At 37.8% G+C, this 21,677-nt stretch overlaps 1 protein-coding gene across 5 annotated transcripts in view; it reads right to left on the reverse strand.

Annotated features, from left to right (window-relative positions):
• Window positions 1-2,586: 2,586 nt before the first annotated feature.
• RALGPS2 (Ral GEF with PH domain and SH3 binding motif 2) overlaps window positions 2,587-21,677 on the reverse strand; it is a 117,695-nt gene continuing 98,604 nt past the window's right edge. For 4 of the 5 annotated variants that reach the window (XM_061452015.1, XM_061452017.1, XM_061452016.1 and 1 more), the window contains 6 exons: window positions 18,029-18,106; window positions 16,417-16,522; window positions 15,627-15,719; window positions 8,070-8,175; window positions 6,507-6,598; window positions 2,587-4,248 (listed from right to left, as the gene is read on the reverse strand). In XM_061452015.1, coding sequence (XP_061307999.1) covers window positions 4,219-4,248; window positions 6,507-6,598; window positions 8,070-8,175; window positions 15,627-15,719; window positions 16,417-16,522; window positions 18,029-18,106 — 505 coding nt within the window. In that variant the 3' untranslated portion in view covers window positions 2,587-4,218. The remainder of the gene's footprint in view (window positions 4,249-6,506; window positions 6,599-8,069; window positions 8,176-15,626; window positions 15,720-16,416; window positions 16,523-18,028; window positions 18,107-21,677) is intronic. The other variant, XM_061452019.1, reaches the window with a different exon arrangement.

The raw sequence follows: 21,677 nt of genomic DNA on the forward strand, positions 1-21,677 counted from the left end.
TTTAAACTTTTCCTTGGAGGGCAAATACGCAATTATCTGATGCAATTTAGTAACAGCCCTGGTGTCTTGATGTTTGTAACAGGCAGCATACTACAGCTGCCCATGGAAAAGATTGGAACTACTAATGCTGGTACGTTAGCATACCAAGAAAAGGACAAAATAAAGAAAAATGCCACTGACAGAGGCAGAAGAAACATGATCCCACGATTTACCTTATCTTGATTTGAACAAGAATTGCAACAGTTAACCAAAGCCACAGTATCAACTGCCTTTTATCAAAACTAATGAAACCTGTTTTTTTTTTAATGCTTTTTCTCCCAATATGTTTTCAAATGCAAATGCATAACTTCTGTTAATGCTTTTCTTGGTAAAAGTTCAAGTGCTCTGCAGTTGCATTTTGAGGAGGAAAGTTAATCAGCTGATTCCTCAAAAGAGACACTGATACCTCAGGCAGGAGGCTAAAACATCTGCATAAATAGGGTGCTGCTTGATATACTAGCTGCAGAGTTGACAAATAGTGTTTGTCATTAAAGTATTTTCTTTTACAGATCTTTCTTCAGTATGATTTCCACAGTAATCTAAAAAAGCTAACAGTAACAATTTTAAAGCTGGGTGCTAAAGCTTATTCATTCATTATTTATGTGCATTTATTTAGTATTTGTAATTTTAACATCTATAACTTGCACCTAAATACTTAATGAATCATTATAGCCTGACTAATACTCCTCTGGCATGAAATGTCTGCAAAATCAAATACATGTTTGGGATGAGGTATGTTAACTCAAATTATGAGAATTTTTCAAAAACAGATTTCCTTATCTGCTTTCTAAGAACACTGGAATAGAAGTCAGGTTTGAAAAACCTAGCCAAAAGTAGCATGGATTAAGTTAGAAGGATAGAAGTATTCAACAACCACTGCAACTTCTAAAGCACTGCACCAGATTCATGAACCAGACATTCCCTATTGTTCAGTCTTCCCCAAGACCTTAGTTCAGCTGACAGTAGTCAGCAGTCAAGAGATGATTAACATTTACATGCAAAATCTCCCTAAAAAGATCTACACTGAATACTTTTTGCTCATATACCTCCAAAACAAAGAAGAGGCATCTTTAGTTTCAAAATCAAAACATTAAGAAATAAAGTGACAAATACTAGCTGAAATATTTCAGCAGTTAACAAAATAATCAATTAGAGCAATACATTAAAAATAAAAGTCAAACTACCAACCACCTGCAGTAGTCTGGGTGACACTCTTACCTGAATACCACAAGCTTGTTGCTATCCTTGTTTTCTCAGCACTGGTTTTAATTATTTATATTTTTAATCCCCTTTTTTAAAAAGGGTGTTACTACATTCTTTACAGTGTATTTGACTGGCCTGAATCTTTCCGAAGCTTAGCTGAGCCAGCTCTTCCTCAGGGAACAACACTACCACCTCCTGAGCACCATTTATCTCAAAATTTGTAACACTTCAGTATTTCTGTGTTGCCCTGTAGGACTACTTGGCTAAATACAAGATAAACAATAGGAAAGTACTGAACTATTCATTGTAACAAGTGCCAATAATGTTTTCCATGTTGTCATTATTCACTCCAGTTACTCTGGCTACATATTTTAAGTAACTACTCCTACAATATTCAATATCTCCCACGAAACCGAGCATATCTGAGGGTAGAAAAGCACGGAAGAATAGGAGGGCCAAGAACAGTGGAAGTTGGTAACATCAACAACTCACTAAATAATGATTTGTGAATCCTCCTGCCATAAAACGCTAACTCAAAACAGCTGGAAAAATAAAAATAAAAAATAAATAAAAATGAACACCTTCTGACCTGGCTCTGTCTTTAGCAAAGCTGTGTGATGTCAGGCTGTGGCTCCCAGCTCCCTCTCACTAACAGAAGAACAGATACAGTTACGCAGCAATGAACCTATAATAGCTTATTTAAAAATTCAAAATCCACAGGCTATTTTCCACAATGCTTAAAAAAGCACACACATTGTTAAAGAAACAGTTGTTGAGAAGAACACACAGTAAGTATTTTTTTAAAAAGAAAAAAACCCAAAATTAAAGTTGTGCAAAGTCTACTACTGTAACACTGCTGTCTATGAAGGTGATGTCTTTACTATACGCCCAACATAGGTAAGATTGGGAGATGTGTGAATTACAGAGGGATTCAGCACCCTTCCGAAAATGAATGACTTCAGGATCAGAACAGACCATTCCCCATCAGAACAACAACAACAACACGAATTGCAAAGGTACTCAAATTCCCATGTCGTGTAATTCTGACAGAAGCATCCTTTCTACCAACAGCCTATTCACAAGAACAATTACTGGAAACAAACCAGCCTATTACTCTTTATTCTACATCACTAAGTAGCTGAAGTTTGTTGTGGTTTTGTTTGTTTTGCAATGTGATTTAATTATCATTTTTTTTTGTTCCACTTCCCCCTCCTCCCCTCTTCCCTCCCAAAAAAACCCCAATAATTTCCATTAAGAGATGAATCTAACCCTGGAAAAAAAAAAAAAAAAAAATTTATAGGCTTCTACTCAATGCAATAAACAAACTGTACATTTTCAAAATAATAACTACTAGTAGAAACCTTTATTAGATAGTTAGAGAACTCTGCCACAGACTAGTAGGTAGCTTATTTCTTTTTAAAAAGGAGTATTCATGGTGGAATCTGCAGGCATATTTACGGCCAGTAAACCACAATGTCAATGGAACAGTTACTACTTTTTCACAGACTTCAGAGTTCTGACATCAGAGTCACATTTTGGACAACATCTCCTTGCTTTACAAAGATTGCATTTTTGAAGATTAAAGAAAGACTAATCATTCAGGAAACTATATCTAGGTGACGTCAAGGAAATCCAAATAAAGCAAGTATCAAAGTCTTAAGCATAAAACACACATAAAGCACAGCTCCCTTTTTACAACCATAATGTTTTTCTCTGAGAGTAATTTCAGTGACCAACAATTATGCCTGTCAAGGGTGGAATTTTCAGTCCCACATCTTTTCTTTCCTTAGGTTACCCTACCTTCTAATATATTAATTATTTGTCTGGAGATCAGAGAAGTTTCTATATGTAAGGTCTGCTTTAGGCCATGTTATCAGCACCACACAACATCAACTATTTTGACCAAGACAGATACTAAAAATCAGTTATTGCCAAATGAGAACATGAAAGCTTGAAACTGTGCCTCTATCTTTTTAAAATGGAGATCTTAAGTGATACTATGAAACACCATATGCGAACAGTGGCCCCTAACCGATAATTAACAGATACCCAGAGCAGTAAAATGTCTCAGTGAGCTATACCAAGGTGTTTGGTTCTTTTGTTATTCAACCTTTGCATGTAGAGGAGTGATAGGTATAGAAACAAATGGGAAGAAAACACTCAGTTCTGACCCCACAGTGCTTTCAGGTTTGTCTCTTCCACACACACACACCTTGACCACCCAAAACACGTGAACTACATTTTTAACACGGAATTAGGTAACAACGTACCAAAAAAAATTTTGGTGTGTAAGTGCTCAGCCTTTGTGCCACTTGTAGGGAATATGGCTCCCATACAGTACTAAGGTTTGCAAGCTTACTGCTACTTAAGCTTGCAGTGGTTAACATTTCTTATACTTGTAGGTCTGAGAGAAATAACATTGCTCCAGGCTAAATGTGCCTGGGACAAGCTCCCATTGACAGCTCCTGGTATAAACAGCATATCTAGAACGCATAGTACCTCTTTTACCTGGTTCATACATAGCTTTTGATACAAGTCTTAAATACCAGTTTGTTTTCTTAAGAATGCCTAAAAAGGTGAGTTATTTTCAAAATTAGTATAAAGTTAAAAGAAACTCAAACTAGCTACAATCTATTATCTATTTAACTCAAGCACAGCACCGCCAGAAATTTCACACACACTATTTGGTGTTTCATGTTGTTCCTCCTTTCACTCTTTAAGGCAGTGGTTTCCACAGGTCAGTTCAGAGAACAGAATGAAGCATGGTCCATGGCAATACTTGTTGTAACTCCATTTTTTAATTCGGGGGACTCTACTCCCCAAGCATCAGTGGCTTTGTTCAGGGCTCCAGAGTTCAGAGATCGAGTTGACAGGCTGTTCTGGCACAGAATACAGCTGGCACATTTGTCATCAGGACCTTGTTCTCAATTCTGAGATGGTTTAAATTGTTCTTTTTTTTTGTTTTGAATTAAGCTATTATTCAAAGGTCATCAAGTTGGCAGGAACCTTAAAACAAAAATATAGCAAATTTAGTTTGTGTAGCAGCTAACTACACTCCACCATTTCACAGACTAGTCACCTGTTTAAATGCACATCATTAATGCTTGTACTGTCTCCAAACAATGGGAGGAAGAACACAACTATCATTCAGCAGTACAAATATACTTAGAGCTGAAGAAAACCAAGGTATAACCAAAATATTCAGCTGCTGTGTGGTTTATAATTTTATATATATTGCCACAGATCTTAATAATTTTGATGACATTTAAGATTTAAGCTGTCAGCAAAACAACCTTAGCATGATAAATCTCAGCACCAAACTACACAAGCAGAAGTTTCTCACTTGAGTCCCACCTACAGAATTCTTGGCACACAGGTCAGTGATTGATGTAGGCCTTCCAGTATTTTTAAGGCTAATTTTAAAAAAACAAGGCATAAACACTTGCCTGGGCTTTTCCCATAGGAAACCTGAATGCCTGCTGTAGACATCACCCCCTTTCATGAAGATTAAAGCTAGTTTGCATTACATTAGTTTACATCCCCATCTTCTTCCCATCAGCAACATCTCGTTTACTTGGGTTATTAACAAGCCACCAAATTCCAGATGACTTTCAATAAATACCGAGTTTGGTCAGATTTGAAGCATGAATTTCTTATTTTGCATGTATTTTTCTTGAGTACCTCCCCTATGAAGACAGGCTGAGAAAGTTGGGGCTGTTCAGCCTGGAGAAAAGAAGGCTGCGTGGAGACCTCATAGCAGCCTTCCAGTATCTGAAGGGGGCCTATAGGGATGCTGGAGAGGGACTCTTCATTAGGGACTGTAGCGACAGGACAAGGGGGAATGGGTTTAAAATGAAACAGCGGAAGTTCAGGTTGGATATAAGGAAGAAGTTCTTTACTGTGAGGGTGGTGAGGCACTGGAACAGGTTGCCCAAAGAAGTGGTAAATGCTCCAGCCCTGGCAGTGCTCAAGGCCAGGCTGGACAGAGCCTTGGGCAACACAGTCTAGTGTGAGGCATCCCTGTTCATGGCAGGGGGGTGGAACTAAATGATCTTAAGATCCTTTCCAGTCCTAACCATTCTATAATTCACCACTTACCTGTAGAACCAAAAATGATCAACTGGGCTAAAGTTCCATCATTAAAATTAAAAATAGTATCTATTAAAATAGTTCCCAATATTATTCAAAACTGGGTAGGTTTCTATACTCCATCAGAAGCACACTTAAACAACTAAACTTTCTTAGGCAGTCATACTGCTAACAAGCAAACAAGATCTTTCATTGTAAATAGTACCATAAGGCATCTCTCTACGGAAGGCACTGCTCTGGAGTCAAATCACAATCAAGAGAAAAACTTTTACAGGATTTCCAACCCCCTCCCCCCATTTGGTAAATCAGCCTTTATACCCTAATGTCTGTGGAGCACTGCTTCTTCTATAGATGCAACTATGCTGCAGGAACCCCTATAGTACAACTACACACAACATGCCAGGAAACAGAAAATATGCAACAAATTATGGTATCAGGGTTTTTGCCTTTCAGTGGAAGATGTGTTTTTTTTTGTTTGTTTGTTTTTTTCCCCTTTAACTAATCCTCCCCTGATTTTTTTTCTTTTAAGATCTCCTTCACTTATCTTCACTTTGCTGTCATTTTTTCCACAGGAAGCTTCACCAAGACCCTTAAGCCTGCTGTGTTTGCACAAGCTAGGGGCTGAATGCTTTAAAGAAGTTTGCATTAAATAATATTGTTAAGCCTTACTGAATAGAAGCTGTCCTCAGAGGGCAGTTTTCAGGCTTGCCTGGAAGTCACCACTTGCTTGCAAATTCTTTGCCACTATTCCCACATTCTCCAGCCAGGAACACAGAGGAACTTCCTCTCCTTCACACTGTCTCTTATACTTTTGAATGCCAAGGTTTACTGCTTTTTATATAACTGTACTATAGCCTTTTTAAATAGGCAATGACAAAGATATTGCTGATCAGACAGGTATTTTAGAGCATTCCTTCCATTCCCCCAATTGCTTTAAAGTAGCCTCAAGATAGCCCCAAATCTTTCTTCATTACCACAGAAACTCTTGAGGACTTGTTTGCAAAAGGACAAACAGGAAAGCTAAGCAGATCAACAGGCATGTGAAACTGATGTACATGCTGCTCAGAGTAGACTGCTCTTCATACAACGCTATCAGTTACAGCTTCGTCATCTTGAAGACTTATCTGTTCTGAGTTCTTAATAGCTCATACTCTTTTTCAACACCTTGCTCTCACCTGTTGTCTGTTGCTTTGGCAGGCAGCACTCAGGTGTTTAAACCAGAGCATTGCATTCATTCTGTTTCCAGCTTGAAATTTGTATGAATTTCCTATATGAGAAAGGTACAGAAAAAAGCTGATAAAGAAACATAAACAATCCTATATATTTAAAATCCTACCCATATTCAAATACCTATGAACTAAAACATTATGTAAAGACTTAATAGCAGAAGGGTCACATAACTTCACACTTAGTCTGGCATAGGTGCAACTTAATTGTTTGGCCTATTGTGAAAGAAGTTTCAGCTCATCTGCCTTCTTTTCCAACATTCTAAATTTCAACTAACACCAGTGAGAATGAGGAAAGAACAAAACATTCTCAGAGCCCTACAATAGAAATGTTTTTATTCAATACCATTATTGCAATTTGCTAATATGATTTCATAATTTTTTAAGAAGTGCAAGATAGCACTGAAATACACTCTAGAAAGTTGGATTTGAAAATATTTGAAGACTGTTCCTAAAATATCAACACATTTCAGACTATTATTTTCAGTGTCTGGTGTTACACAGTGCTTGCTTAGGCTCAGAAAGACCAGATATGACAAAAATATTTCATGTTGTTATTACTGAGCTTAAGTGGACCAATATTCATAATTTACACCACGTATCAGTGGTACTAGAATAGATGCTTGGAAATAAAATACACTAATTCTTGAAGTAGACAAGGTAGTCAACAACATTAAGCAAATTATTTTCTTTCTGCATAGCTTGAAGGGCCACGGTCAAGGTCTGTAGTGACAGGACTTGGGTTCAAACTTAAACAGGGGAGATTTAGGTTAGATATAAGGAAGAAGTTCTTTACTGTGAGAGTGGTGAGGCACTGGAATGGGTTGCCCAGGGAGGCTGTGAATGCTCCATCTTTGGCAGTGTTCAAGACCAGGTTAAGACAGGGCCTTTTGAGAAACCTAGTCTAGTGGAAGGGGTCCCTGCCAATGGCAGGGGATTGGAACTGGATGATCTTAAGGTCTTTTCCAATCCAAACCATTCTATGAGTCACTGTTTAAACTGAAACTAGTATGCTACACTAGAGTAATGGAAATCAAGGCTTCTCTGCAAAACTGTCAAGATCTCCTAGGAGTTTTCCTACTGGTAAGAGCACTACATTTGAACACATGGTTTGGGTTTTATTTTTCAATTGGAGAGGAGAGGGGACTGGTCAAGTACCTAGTGTTAGCTAAATATTGAACTTCTTGCTTTCATTGTTACTTACATTTTCACATATGTGAAAATGCCTCTGAGTGGCCTAAACATAGCTTAAAAGAATGCAGATGAATACTTGCAACAGAAGCACAAATGGAGTTATTAGTTTGGAGAGTTCTTAGAACTCAATGTAGTCTCTAAGGATTCTCCACAGACAATTGTTCCCATAGCATTCTAAAGGCACATATGACATGTTTCAGAGCAGCCAAATAGGTGAAAAATAACATCTTTCCAATTTCTCTTTGTTGCTTATGAATGCCTCAGCAAAGCAATGTTTATTCTGAGGATCCCTGCACTCTTGGTGCTACCATTGCTTACCCTTCTCAGAATCAGTCAATAAGAAGAGATCTGGATGCTCAGGGTCATCTGCCATCATCACCATCCAGCCCACCACTGACACATTCTTACTTGGTGTGGATTTGAACTGCAAATACAAGCAGAGACCAACTGAAGTAGAACAAGACGCTTTAGCCAGACAGACAACACTACACAGAATAAGCACGCAAAAGGGCAGTTCTTTTCAGTGCAACTCTTTCAAGACACAGAATAACTTCAAAGGAAGCACAGAACTTCATAAAATTAAGAATGTTATGAATTGTATATGGAATTGGTGAAAACAGAGCTTAATACAATGAATGATATTCAAAACAAATGAAAAGCAGTACCAAAATCCCCCAAAATGTACCAAAAGGCATCTAAACTGTACTGTATGAAAACAATAGCATTCCTGACGTTATTGCACGTGTAGTACACTCCAGTACAGAAAAGGGCATTAACAAAGCAAAGCTAATCCCTCTGTTGTTAACAAACTGAGAATTAAACTTGCCTGTGCCATAATTATTCAAAGTTAACATGCGTTAAGTATTATAACAGACTGTAATTAGATGAGTCCTGTGAACCAGATAACACAACTGTGCAATTAAATATTATGACCTGATGAATGAAATGGATCAAATGGGGGTATAGATTCAATAAACAAGTGCACAGAATACAATGTGCTCATTTATCAACAAGATGTTCAAAATGACAGGTTTTTCCTGTTCAAAGTGCTACTCACACACTTACAACTTAGGCCTCTTATAAGTACACTATCTGTCTCTGCTACACTAGCCTCTCTTAGTCCCACTCCCCTTTTTCATTCACCTGGTCAGTATTATTTTCTAATTGTCAGGCTTCTCCTCTCAGTTACAGGCTCCTTGTCCATTAAATCCAACCCATTTCCAAACCACAAGGTTCCTTCTCCCTGGTCTCCTTGTTTATCTCTTAGTAGACCCTCACAAATCACCTCTCAGTACTTGCTCAGGTGCTCCCATTCTCTTCCCAATACCTAATTCATTCAGTTTCTCCCAACTCTCTGGTTGCCAGATCTGATCTCTTCTTCCTACATTCATGGATCTGTCAGATTTTTCACCAGTCCTAGCACTCTTGCCCTCTGCAGTGCTTTACCTCACTTTTCTGCTCAGGAGGTCCAACTCTGCTGTAGGTCCTCATCAGATGTGTCTTCCTCCTGTCTTGTGAAATCTGTATTCTAACTTCTTTCTTAGTACAATAATTTTGACCTCTCTTTAATTACATTATTAGAAATGATAAAGCTAATACAATCACAGGAACCTTTAAAGTCATTAAAATAAATGTATACTTCTAGAATACTTTAATTCTCCATATTAACACCACATAGCAGATTTACAACATTAAATATGTCTTTTGTTTCATTTTAGAGATATTGCTTTACTATTCCAAATCTAGAACTCTGGTACAGCAAAACCCATTACTGCTAATAAGCTTGAGAGCACAACAAAGTAATGTGAGAGTTTATAAGAATATTCTCTATATAGGAATATAATTACTTTATAAGTAAAATTCCACTGTGAGTCTAATGTCAGTTATTCTAATCTATGCCACAGATTAACTGGAGACCTTGAATATCCAGATAAGTTTATCTGTCTGGGGCTTGTGCAACAGGCTACGTTAGAACTTTAAATGAACAAACATTAAGACCAACATTTGAAACAAAAAGCAATTTGAAGCAAGTTCAGAATAATTTAAGAGTCCAGTCTCTCTATACGTTATAAACATCTGAATGCATCATCTCTGTACTGCCCTCTTTTTGTTGCTATAGTTACACCTGGAGGAAGTCCATCACAAGTTCCTACCAGTCAAGTTCAGCTGACCTTTATCTAATGTTAGTGGAAATATAAAAGCTTGGAAACTTTGAAAGGATGCTTGTACAGATAGCTTAAGCATAAGAGTGATGATGATTGTTCTTAGGAAAGACCCGCCTGCCAAACTTCAAAATGGATGCCCTTTTTTTGCTGTAACTAAGGCTAAAACTGTGGGAAAAGACTAATCCTCATAAAACCGATAGAACTATATATATTAAAGTTAAGTAACTCTACTGCCTTTGGAAGGTAGACAGATTTGTTAACACCTCATAAGAAAAGTAAATTGTAAAGCTCTATCAGACAGTATTACATCTTTCCAAATGGAAACTAAAATTCCTTTGAAAATTCCAGTCAGTGATGAAAAACATTAAGGAATTTTATCTGAAAGAAGGAATAAAGACAGGGAAAGGGAATAATAAAGAAAAAAAAAAGGATACAGCTTATGAGTTATTAAAGGACTTGCTATGGATCCACTGAAGACATTGCCTCGAAAAATAAAGATGGCACAGCTTACACTTACAAGGGATCTGCAAAATGCAAACTTCCAAGTAGTCCTACAAAGTGTTAATAGATCATTTTCCCAGAGGTTGAAATTTGATTCACAAGTGGTTTTAACAGGCTACAGATCAACAACGTACCTCTTAAACTGCACTCCTTTCTAGAGTTTCATGAAAACATTTGCACTTTCCTATGTTAGCTATATATCATAACAGTAGGTATACAATATATAAAAGTGCCATGCAATCAAAATTGCTAGAGCTTGCTTGCTTTTGCACTTAATTCAAAACAATTAGCTAATCATGGTACTTCTCCAAAAAGTAAAAAGCTCCACACAAGGAAAGTGTTTCCCGCCAGCATCAATCCATCGTCACTTAAAACACATGTCAGTTTTCCATCCCTGTGCAAGGCTGAATTTGCATGCCATGTTTACATAATCCCCCAAGGCAGTTCATTCCCTACTGACACGCAGAGCCTTGCTAACAGCAAGTCTGCTTTGTTAACCTGAAGGGAATGAAAGCATCATTGTAATTTAATGTTCCTCGTTGCTCTTCACTTTTTTTTTTAATATAGGTCACTGGAATGACCTCTTATAATACACATATAAAATTACACAGCTCTACTGCTAGGCTTCACATAATTCATTTCTTCTTGTTGTTCGGAGCTCAAGGGCTTTTATACATCTTTGAATCAAAACCTCTGAATTGATCTGTGAACAGACTTTTCACTCCAACCTTTTGGCACCTACAGATCCCTCCTCTTCTCCTGCTGAGATTTTACAGCTTTCTAATACTCAAATCATTTCCTTGGTGGTTGAACATACTTCCTAGGATGACAGCATTCTTTATCAGGGTATTTCAGGGAAAGTGCCTGAACAACTACTACCAAGTCGTCTAGAATGCCAATAAATGGGTCTAATTCTGAATGCAGTGGAAGGCTTGGAATGAACAAGGGTTCATGCCCAAGCATGAAGCTTCAAAAAACCTCTGTTACTTTTCCAAGTACTTACAAACATGGAAAAATCTCTCATGCATGCTATGCTGTCACAGAAACTGGTGAGATTCTTCCAGCTCAATCACTATAAACAGAAATAAAATTTTTTTATGGGCATATTCACATTTTCCAGGGTGAATGCTTTACGTAAGACTAATTCCAAGTTGGCTATTTTTTACTGTTGTCCTTTTCTGAAGGTGCACAAGTGATACAGTTCTATCACAGAAGCTCATCTGTGGCTACCTTTTCAGCATATGAGAGAAAACCTTAAGCATTCGAGACACAGTCCTCCCCGGTTCTGCTGTGCCACATCTCTGGGCTCTCAAGTTCACATGCTCATTACAGACAACTTTACAAGTACTGTAGTAATAACTGAAACCTCTTCAAGACTTAAAATGCAAAGCTCATTATAATCAGTAGTGTTTCTTAGTAGACACAGCACAAGAAAGCTTGTTACATCCAGGTATCTACAACATCCTCTTGACTAGATTCACATCTAGAACACACACTATACTGGATGCACTCCTTTGTCTTCGATCATAGGCATGAGAAGAGCTGACTTGCCTGTGTCTATAAGGGAGGGGATCTCTTGCACTTTTTGCTGGATTACACTGAGATTTTTATGAAGTAATTTTCCTAAGAGTTTGGCTAGTATAAGCTTGGAAGAGCTTTTAGTGTCAGTGCATTCCAAGTTCTCAGTCTCAGCTGCCTTTAAGCAATAGCAGCAGCGGAACAGTCAAAAGCATGCCTGTAATCAAGACACATTCACCATGAGAGTTCTAAGCCAGGAAACTTTATATAGCAGACTGACTTTTTTGTTGCCAGCGTTCCTTTCCATGTCACAGAGGCCTTGAGAAAGGAAGCTGAAAAGACAGATGTTTACATGGCTCCAGAAGATGCTTGGAATATTTTACCTGCGAAAATCTCAAATGTATCCATCTGAAAAACAAACGATTCAAAGTAGACAGCATCATCCTTTTTATCCATTTAACCTGGACAGTAACAAACCAAAACATAGCCTCAAATATATAGTTTTTTTTTCTTTTCAGAATGTACCTCTTGGGAATACCAGTGGATTTGTACAGTGACCTTATACCCATGCACTGGCTAGCTATGGATGGTTGACCACCTACAGTTTATTCTGTAGCCATCTTCACAGACTGCAGAACAAAAGCTGAGGTTTTGGGCTATAACCCCGTAGTGAAATGCATGGAAAAATAAGCCATCAATACCTAGGCTAAAATTAGAACACAGATAGACTAGCTGAACAAAGTTACTGACCACCTATTACTAGGCTGTCTATTAAACTGGAGCCTCTCTCCCTAATCCACCAACCTCAGTCTCTCCCAGCAGTTACCAGGTTATTTTCCACCTTAACTTCTGCCTAAAGACCATACTCTGTGTTGTAATAAACTTTGGAGCAGAAGTATGTGTGCATGCACTGTGAACTATTTATTTCAATGAAAGACAATCCAAACTGTAGCTAAGAGGTATTACATTATTTTTAACCATGACTGTACTTGGGAAAACACACAGAAGATCTGAGCTTCGTAACATCCTTTGAAAACACAAACAGAACAAAATATGTCTGCTGCCCTAAAAAGCTAAAAGCAAGTCTTCAGCTGTGTACAGACAATGCCTAGGTTGCACTGGATAGTTCAGTACAGTCTCACAGAGCCAACTGTGAAAGAAACACCCCCCCTGCCCCGGGGCTCTCCCCTTCCCCACTCCCGGAGGAACGGGGAGGAGGACTGAAAGAGTGCAACTCCCACGTGTTGAGACAAGAGCAGTCCAGCAACCAGTGTACAACACAAATCACCACCGCTACCACCACCGACAACAATGATAGGAGAAAATAACAAGGGAAGAGAATACAATACCACCGGGCAAGAAACGAGTCCGACCCAGAAGCCTGTGTCCTTTTGGGTAACCCCAGTTACCCCTCACCCCGGGCATGACGTGCTGTGGTATGGAACACCCCCACGGCCAGCCCGGGTCAGGCACCCCATCTCTGCTTCCCCACAGCTTCCCCTCCTCCCTGGCAGAGCATGAGCCTCACAAAGTCCTTGGTCAGGGTAAACATCACTTAGCAACAACCGAAAACATCGGTATCACCAGCACTCTTCCCAGGCTGGAAGTCAAAACACAGCACTGCACCAGCTACCACAAGGAGAAACATGACTGCCACTGCTGAACCCAGGACAATGTCTTCTAGTCTCTATCTGCAAATTTCATTATTGGGCTGGCACATTCTTGGACAAAGAAACATTAGAACGTAAGGATGAGAGACAGATTACAGCTTCCTAGGGACTAGTCTCTATTCACTAGTAGTTTGGTTGTAAGTATCACCACGCAGCAGTGACTTGGGGAATATTAAAAGTTAGCTCCATCAGTTCAGAAAATAATTTTTGAAAGAGCATTCTAAATGGGTATGACTGCATTTCACGACAAAAGCTTCTGTTTCAAGACAAAGGCTTTTGCAGTCAGAGACTCAAGAGGATCAGATACCAGTCTTGAATGCTTACATTTATTACTTTTTTTACTTCATTCACTTTTCCTAAAGGAATGGCAGGACCATTTAAATGAATGTTATTGTGAAGGAAACATGTATGCAAACGGACCACAAAAGTTCAATATACTTAATTTCCAAACAATAAAATTACCAGCTATGCAATTTTTCCAAGTTCTCTAAACCCATATGTTACTTAGATTGTTTTAAAACATTTATGCACAATACTGAAAAAGCTTATGATTTAATAGGTACAACTATGATAAAGTCTGCCATCATACAGTACTTTGACAGGCAATAGACGAGAGATTTACAAATACATATTCTATTCTTAAAAGAAAACAAAACGCAATTTTGGCATAAAGCCTAAAGGCATCACATCATAACAGGACCATGAATTCTGACATTACAAAAAAATTTCTTTTCCATTTCTCAACGTTTCCAGAAAAAACAAGCAACCAACTGCTAGAGACATGATGCCAGCACAAGTTCCCCCTTGGTTCTTTCTTCTTCATTTGCTTTAATACTTTGTATTTCTGCTCATGATATTTACAAGTCTGCTCTTTCCAACTACCTTTACTTTTACTGAGACAGACTCCCTCCCATAAAGTTTTCACTGATACCAGAGGCAAATACACCCAAACACATACAGTTCTCTAAAGGATGCTTGAGACAGGATTCTTGGCTAACAGTCCTTTTGTCTGGGCTAGTATTGTCTTAATTTGGAAGACAAATTGAGTAGGATCAGTTTCAATCTCACCTAAGACATCAGAGCCAGTAGGGGAGGGACTACTGAAGAGGATGATGCAAAGAAAAAAAAAAAAAAAAAGGAAAAAGGCCACTTATAAGGATTCTAGAAGCACATCTCAGTTTATAAGATTACACAAGCTTTATGCAAAACATCTTTCAGTGAGCATTGCCATAAATTAATCTGAAACACTGGCCAAGGCAACTGTAAGCAGCAGTTTCAACTAGTGAATAAACTTGGAAAAAGATAAAAGTATCTCAGATTTTACAAACTTTCTTAATAGATTCTCTGGCGGCATCCCCTTTCATTGTAATTAACCAGCAAAACAAGGAACTACGCACATTGTAACATCCCTGGAACATCTACAGAAAATCTTATTACTATTTCCCCACATAAGCAAAGTCTTATTAGCTTCTTTCAAACAAAGCTGTAGCAAATAAATGGAAAGCCAGCATCATATGATATGCTAGGTTTCTGCTTAACATGAAGTGTTCTGTACTCTGTTGCAGTTAATAGACTACAGGATTACATAGAAAAAAAAAGTCTAATTTACCACAGATATTAAATCAGTACATGCTTAATGCCATACGTAGTGACTTCTCAGTCTTTCCACATCAATGTTTGTTTGGATTTCAAGTAGCAACAAACTGTGGCAAGACTCAGAGATAATCAAAAAATAAGACGTCTATTTTAGAAAAGCAGACAGACCCAATGATATAGTTCCTTCCCTTATAGAACAACAAACTCAAAGAGACACATGGCGTATGCAAAGCAGATGTTCTTGGTGTAGCGTATAAACCAAGCATGGTACTTCCATTAGGGCATATCCATAGGAGGTGACTGACTGGAAGACAAGATAGTGCAGACTAGAAATCATGCAAGTCCCGAACTACTTTCAGTGTTTACATCAGGAAATAACATTTTAATTTTGGCAGATGATACTGGAATATGTCTGGTTTACATACATGTTTTCTCTCTGTAGCCTTCAGAGATTTTGCAGCATAGTAAAAGAGCTGGGTTCCACACAGTGCTACCCAATATTTTGTCCAAGATGCTACCTAAAGAGAAAAGAGTAAAAACCAAAAGTGCAATAGATGAGTGAAATATTTCATAATATTGAGCTGTAAAATATCAGGCATCATCCTGCAAGAACATGACAGCACTAACTGCCCAGCTAAACTGCCAGCCATGTTTCCAAAACTGCTGTTTCTAGTTATTTGTGTAGGCCTCTGAATGCATTAAAAATCTAGAAAGCAGAAAGAACATGTGCTTTTCTCACAAATCTGAAAAGATTTCTGCATCTCACTCTATAGTTTCTGCAACCCTTATTGAACGTATCGAGTTACAGCACATCTGCTGCTTTTTCATTTTGTACAGTCATAAAGCACCTCCCGCTGCCATGAATATATAGTTTTATTTATAATTCACAATCAAGCATTTGAAATGGAAATGCTAAAAGTTATTGTATGTTGATAAATTGTTAGGATCCACCTACCATTCAGGAAGACAAAACATGCTCCTCTCTTTTAGAGTTACCAGTAATTTTAAGAAATTTTATGTAGCATTACACTTCTATTCTACTCCCTTGATTACGGCTATAGCCTTATAAACTGAATAATCCACCACAGAAGCATAAACCTCGATTAGCAAGGCAGAGATGATCTCCGACACTGGAATTAGTTGCACAGTGGCCATTTTACTGTATTTATAAACTGGGCAAATGAATAAGGTGTGAAAATGAATCAAAAATCTTACTGTAGGCTTTTTGCCTTCTTTCAACAAAGTCTTCCTCCTGAGAACACCTTGAATAGTAACTGCTCCTGGATACAAATGAACAGCCAAATCTTCAGATTCTAGGGAGCTGAAAGGAACATGTGAAGATTTGTGTGAAAAAGCATTCTTCCTTAAGTAGTTTTCCAATCATTACCACAAACTAATTCAAGTACCTGTATTTTAATTTAGAAATGACAAGTACTTATTGGACGTCATTGTGGAAAAAGACTTTTGCTGTTACAATGAACTGGTGTTGTGGAATTTACACTAACAAGCAAAAGTGATCAGAAAAATTAATTAGTGAAGCAGGTAATCCTGAATTTAAAAAGGAAAACTGAAGACAACTGAAATAGAAGAACAATTAAATTTAAAAAGCAAACATTTAAAGTACATTCACACAGTTGCCATATGCATTAAAACCTCTCCTTCAGCCCTTGCAAGAAAGATTATTTTTTTTGTTAGGAACACTAGAATCATTAGCATATTGAAACCAAAGAGCAGCTCAAACATGCACAATCTTTATCTGAAAGCAAGAAGAGTGGGCAGGAGCAGTAATAAAGAGTAGAAACCCAAACCACAGCTTTAAGGTGTTTTAATGCATCTGGTGCTCTATTGAACATATACCCTACATAGGATCCAAGACCAATAGGCCAAAACAAATGCCAGGTACAGCATTGTGAAGATAAAACTCAGCTTTATTAAAATTATGAAGCTGACTGACTTACAAAACATTTTCAATAAAAAGAAAAAAAATTACAACACGAAATGTCAGTCAGAGCATAGAACTAAACTGCTAAACCCAGCAGCTTTCTAGAAAAGCCAAGAAATTGAGTAGTGCCTGAAACTCATTTTGAAGTAAGCCAGGATTTGCCATTTCCATTGATCCTAATATTCATGAACATTCACAGTAAACTGGAAGTTTAGCAAACATTTTCATTGCAGTACCTACTGAGGATGATGATATGGAGATGTTTTTGGACATTGATATATATGAACATGAGTTTAATTCAGTGAGAGACAGTGCTGGCTTCTTAACATGAAAAATGCTTCATAGTTAATGGCCATCTCTTTCCCAACTACAGTGCCACACAGCTGGAGTCAGAATTTGTATTTTAACTAACCAGAATAATTAGTTCTATTATGCTATCAGCTTGCAGTTAATGCAATATATATAACAAATCTCTGATTTCAGGGGAGAGGGGAAAAGAAATTCAATACGGAACTGCCAGCAAAGAAAACATCTTGAACGCCATCAGCACAAGTATCAGCTTTTTTGTCCATGTCAGAACTACCAATACTGCTATGCAGTGGCATGCAGCTAGAAAGCTACCTCTGGTAAAACATCTTTAAGCCTTGATATAAAGATCCAATGGTTCAGAATTTGGATTTGCAGACTGGAATGAACAAAAGCCCATAATGGTGATACAGATTAAGTCACAGAAGAGAAGAGTTTCAAGTCTGAAGAAGGTCTCTTTATTTTGACATGTAAGTTAGAAACATAACATTAAAAAACACCCACTTAATTATTAAACCAAACCGAATCACCAACACCAGAGGGAAAGTTTGACACCTCTGTGTGCAGTGGAGATTGTACCTGCTGGCCTTCATGTGGCCTCGATAGCCATTTCGTGACACTCTTGTCCCCGGACCGAGAGAATGGTACAACCTCTTCCTGTTGGATTCCATTATAAATTGTACGTATTACATATACTTTCATTCACACAAACAGCATGACTGCTAAAACAGCATAGTATATTTGTGTGTGCACATCACAAAGCCACATCATCCATTTAAGAAACAGGCTAATTTTATTTAGAAAAATGCATGCAGAGGTAGATACTATGTTAGGTTTTTATTTCATCAGATGTTTGCTTTGTCAGAACTCGTAATATTGAACTGTTTTACTGGCAGGGAATTTTGAATTTTGAAAGCAAAGTTTGTATCTGGTTTGTAGAGATTAACTCAATGTAAAGTAACCAATCTGACTTTGGATGTCGCTCCAAAAAAAAAAAAAAAATAAATTTCAACTTCTATTAGTATGCACAAACACAAGATGTTGGGCTGAAAGGAATCAAAAGCACTGTCAAAATATGCCTGTTGTATTAAGTAACACTGAAATAAGCTAAGCAACATTTCAATTCTCCAATTCATATAAGCTTTAAACTTTACCTGTAAGATTCACATTTTCGTCCTTATCCTGACCTATACTGTGATCCCTAGCCAACAACTGTGTTCTAGACCTGCATTTTGAATTCCACTTCACTTTACTGAATCCCATTATTTGGGATCAGACCCCTTTGACAACTGAGTTTAATTTAACAGAAGCACAAGCACTTTGTCCTGACCTATTTATTCTGTTTTTCTAGTTGCTTGTATTATGCTGGAAGATTTAAAATCAGCTCTAAATCTGCAGGAGCAGGCACGTTAAGTACAAGTTAAGGCAATTATGTACAAGCCTAAGAGAATTTTACAGGCAAAATCTCCTACATAGTATAAATCTAACAATCTGTCACCTGTAACAGGGGCTTTGCATTAGCTGGAAGTAAGACAGGGCAGTATTTCTCAGAATGGGAAACCTAAACAACTAGAATTTTCATGTTTCAGTCTGAACTCAGAATAGCATACAGCAGACCAAACAGGCTTATAGAAGGGATACAGTAAAGATCAGCAGCATTAAACAAGAATGAGGGGTATTTGTTTGGTTTTGTCTTTTTTTTTAATTTTCTTTTTTAATTTTTTTTTTTTTTAAAACCAGCTCCAACTATTGCCTTTGTTGCAGGAAGAATTATCTAAAAGATACTAATGAATTATGACCTTCTAATCTAGCCCAGAATTTGCCATCATTTGTTTTTCAACATAACTATACCTTCAAATTTACCAAAATTTTTAAGAAAATATTCAAGATGTAGACAAATAAAGCAGTAATTCAGTTGAAGGAAAAAAGGTAATATAAGCTGTATATTTGTGTGTGGATATATATTTCTTACCTTTAAGGTTGTGGTTTTTTTTTTTTGTTTGTTTGTTTTTTTTTTTGCATAACAATAAGACTATCACTCTTGCATTCATGCTATTTCAGGGAAATCAATTCAGGGACACAATGACAACCAATGAAACTGAACTGCCACTTAGTATATTGCCCTTAACACAATATAACTGTCAAGACTTGACAGGCTGAGAAAGTTGGGGCTGCTCAGCCTGGAGAAGAGAAGGCTGCGTGGAGACCTCATAGCAGCCTTCCAGTATCTGAAGGGGGCCTATAGGGATGCTGGGGAGGGACTCTTCATTAGGGACTGTAGTGACAGGACAAGGGGTAACGGGTTAAAACTTAAACAGGGGAAGTGTAGATTGAATATAAGAAGGAAGTTCTTTACTGTGAGGGTGGTAAGGCACTGGAATGGGTTGCTCAGGGAGGTTGTGAATGCTGAAAGGTTGGACGAAGCCTTGCGTGACATGGTTTACTGTGAGGTGTCCCTGCCAATGGCAGGGGGGTTGGAACTAGATGATCTTAAGGTCCTTTCCAACCCTAACTATTCTATGGTTCTATGAATTAAAAGTCCTTTAAGTAACTTTGATTAGCCTAAGGGGACACCCCAATGCTGAAAACTCTCAAGTTTCAAACTAAGTTTCTGTTGCACTTAAAGAATCAGTGACCCTGCTTCTCACCCCTTCTGCACTTCTCAGTTACAAACAACAAGAGGGCCAGGAAAAATCAAAAATATTTGTTACAATTCCTTCTGTTACATGGGGAATTTGCATGTGGAGTATCTTATTTCTTCCTTTTAAGTCCTCCTACCCAAAGATCCTGTTCCTAAATCACTGGGAAATACTGAATTCCCACTGACACTGAAAAGGAAGTAATCATTAGTAATACTGGATGTTTCCCAATTTTGACAGTAGCTGTCCATTCCAGATAACGAATGCTTTTCCCTCACTTAGACTCTTTTACAACAATGGAAATCCACTGTATAGATCAAGACAGAAACCCTCGAGTTAACTTGAATTTTAACATTTGCATGTCAGTGTATTACCTATGAAATTCCAAAATGCGCTTCATCAAGGAACAGACACAAGGTTGCTGTGTCTAGGAATCTCACACATGATGTTCTGAATGTCTGTGAGGAACCCAAACCCTCTCCCTGGAAGCAGGCAAGAAAACTCACCTTGAAAAACATACAACTTCAAACCGAGTTCTCAAAGAGATCTCTCAGAAGAAAGTACTGAAGGTTAAGTGGGATTTGGAAGAGGAGTCTTCTGACATAATTGTCTTACATAGAGCAAACCTTTTAACTAGGGAGAGTCTGGGCCAGCCAGTTCTCATTAGGACAGGGATGAAAACATTTGCTTTACCTCAGAAGTCTACCCAAAAAATTCTGGAGCTGAAGCCTAAGGCTTACTGAGATTTAGAAGTTTCTTATGCTACTGAAGTAAAAGCACTTCAGTTCACCATTTTCTCTAAGGTTTTTCCACATAACTTTTTATCTTTGAGAAATGACTGAACTTGATTAATTTCATAAGGCAGCAGGGAAGTAAAAAGCAAGAAAATCTTCGGCATGCTGCAGGTTGCATCACAGAAGATAGAAATTTTCTTTCTGATCCAATTTTCTTTCTATGCCCATATGGAACGTTCTTATTGGTTACATAATGGAACCATAAGGGCATTCTTCATGTATGTAATCATATTTAAGTCATGAAATATCAAAGAGTGCACCTTTGGCACAGAGAGATTTCAGAGATTTTTTTCCAAAAAGTAACACAGAACCTCAACTGCTTCAATGAATTCAAGCAGAACATAAGCTTTGTGGTAACAGTTCCCACCCATAAAGTTCTTTTGACAAAAATTTCTACAAAATACGTCATCAAAGCACAGTAAAAAAAATTCATCCATGGCAACTCTGAAGCTGATGGATTACCTGAAATTGAATTATACAGGGAAACTACGCACTGTATTGTGCATCTTAACTCAGGTGTGGGAAGATGAAATTCCCAACTGTTACTATATAAAACTACAGCTGTTAGTCTTTTTCCACATTCTCAAATTCAGCATGGGAAAGGACTGAAGCAGTCAGTGTCACCTGAGCATTTGAAGGTATTGGATAAGGAGCAAAAATGTTAATTCTAGAATACAAAACCAGACATTAGAAAGGGGCATTTCTGTGTTTTCCCATGTAACACAATGGCAAGTAACAAAGAAGTGAAAAGCAGGTGAGAGAGAGAAAACAGCTGACAGCGTCAATGACAAGAAC

The sequence above is a fragment of the Pezoporus flaviventris genome, unplaced genomic scaffold (genome assembly GCF_033815535.1).
Source record: "Pezoporus flaviventris isolate CSIRO_AGI_PZ_B2104156 unplaced genomic scaffold, CSIRO_AGI_Pfla_v1 ptg000013l, whole genome shotgun sequence".
NCBI lineage: Eukaryota > Metazoa > Chordata > Aves > Psittaciformes > Psittacidae > Pezoporus > Pezoporus flaviventris.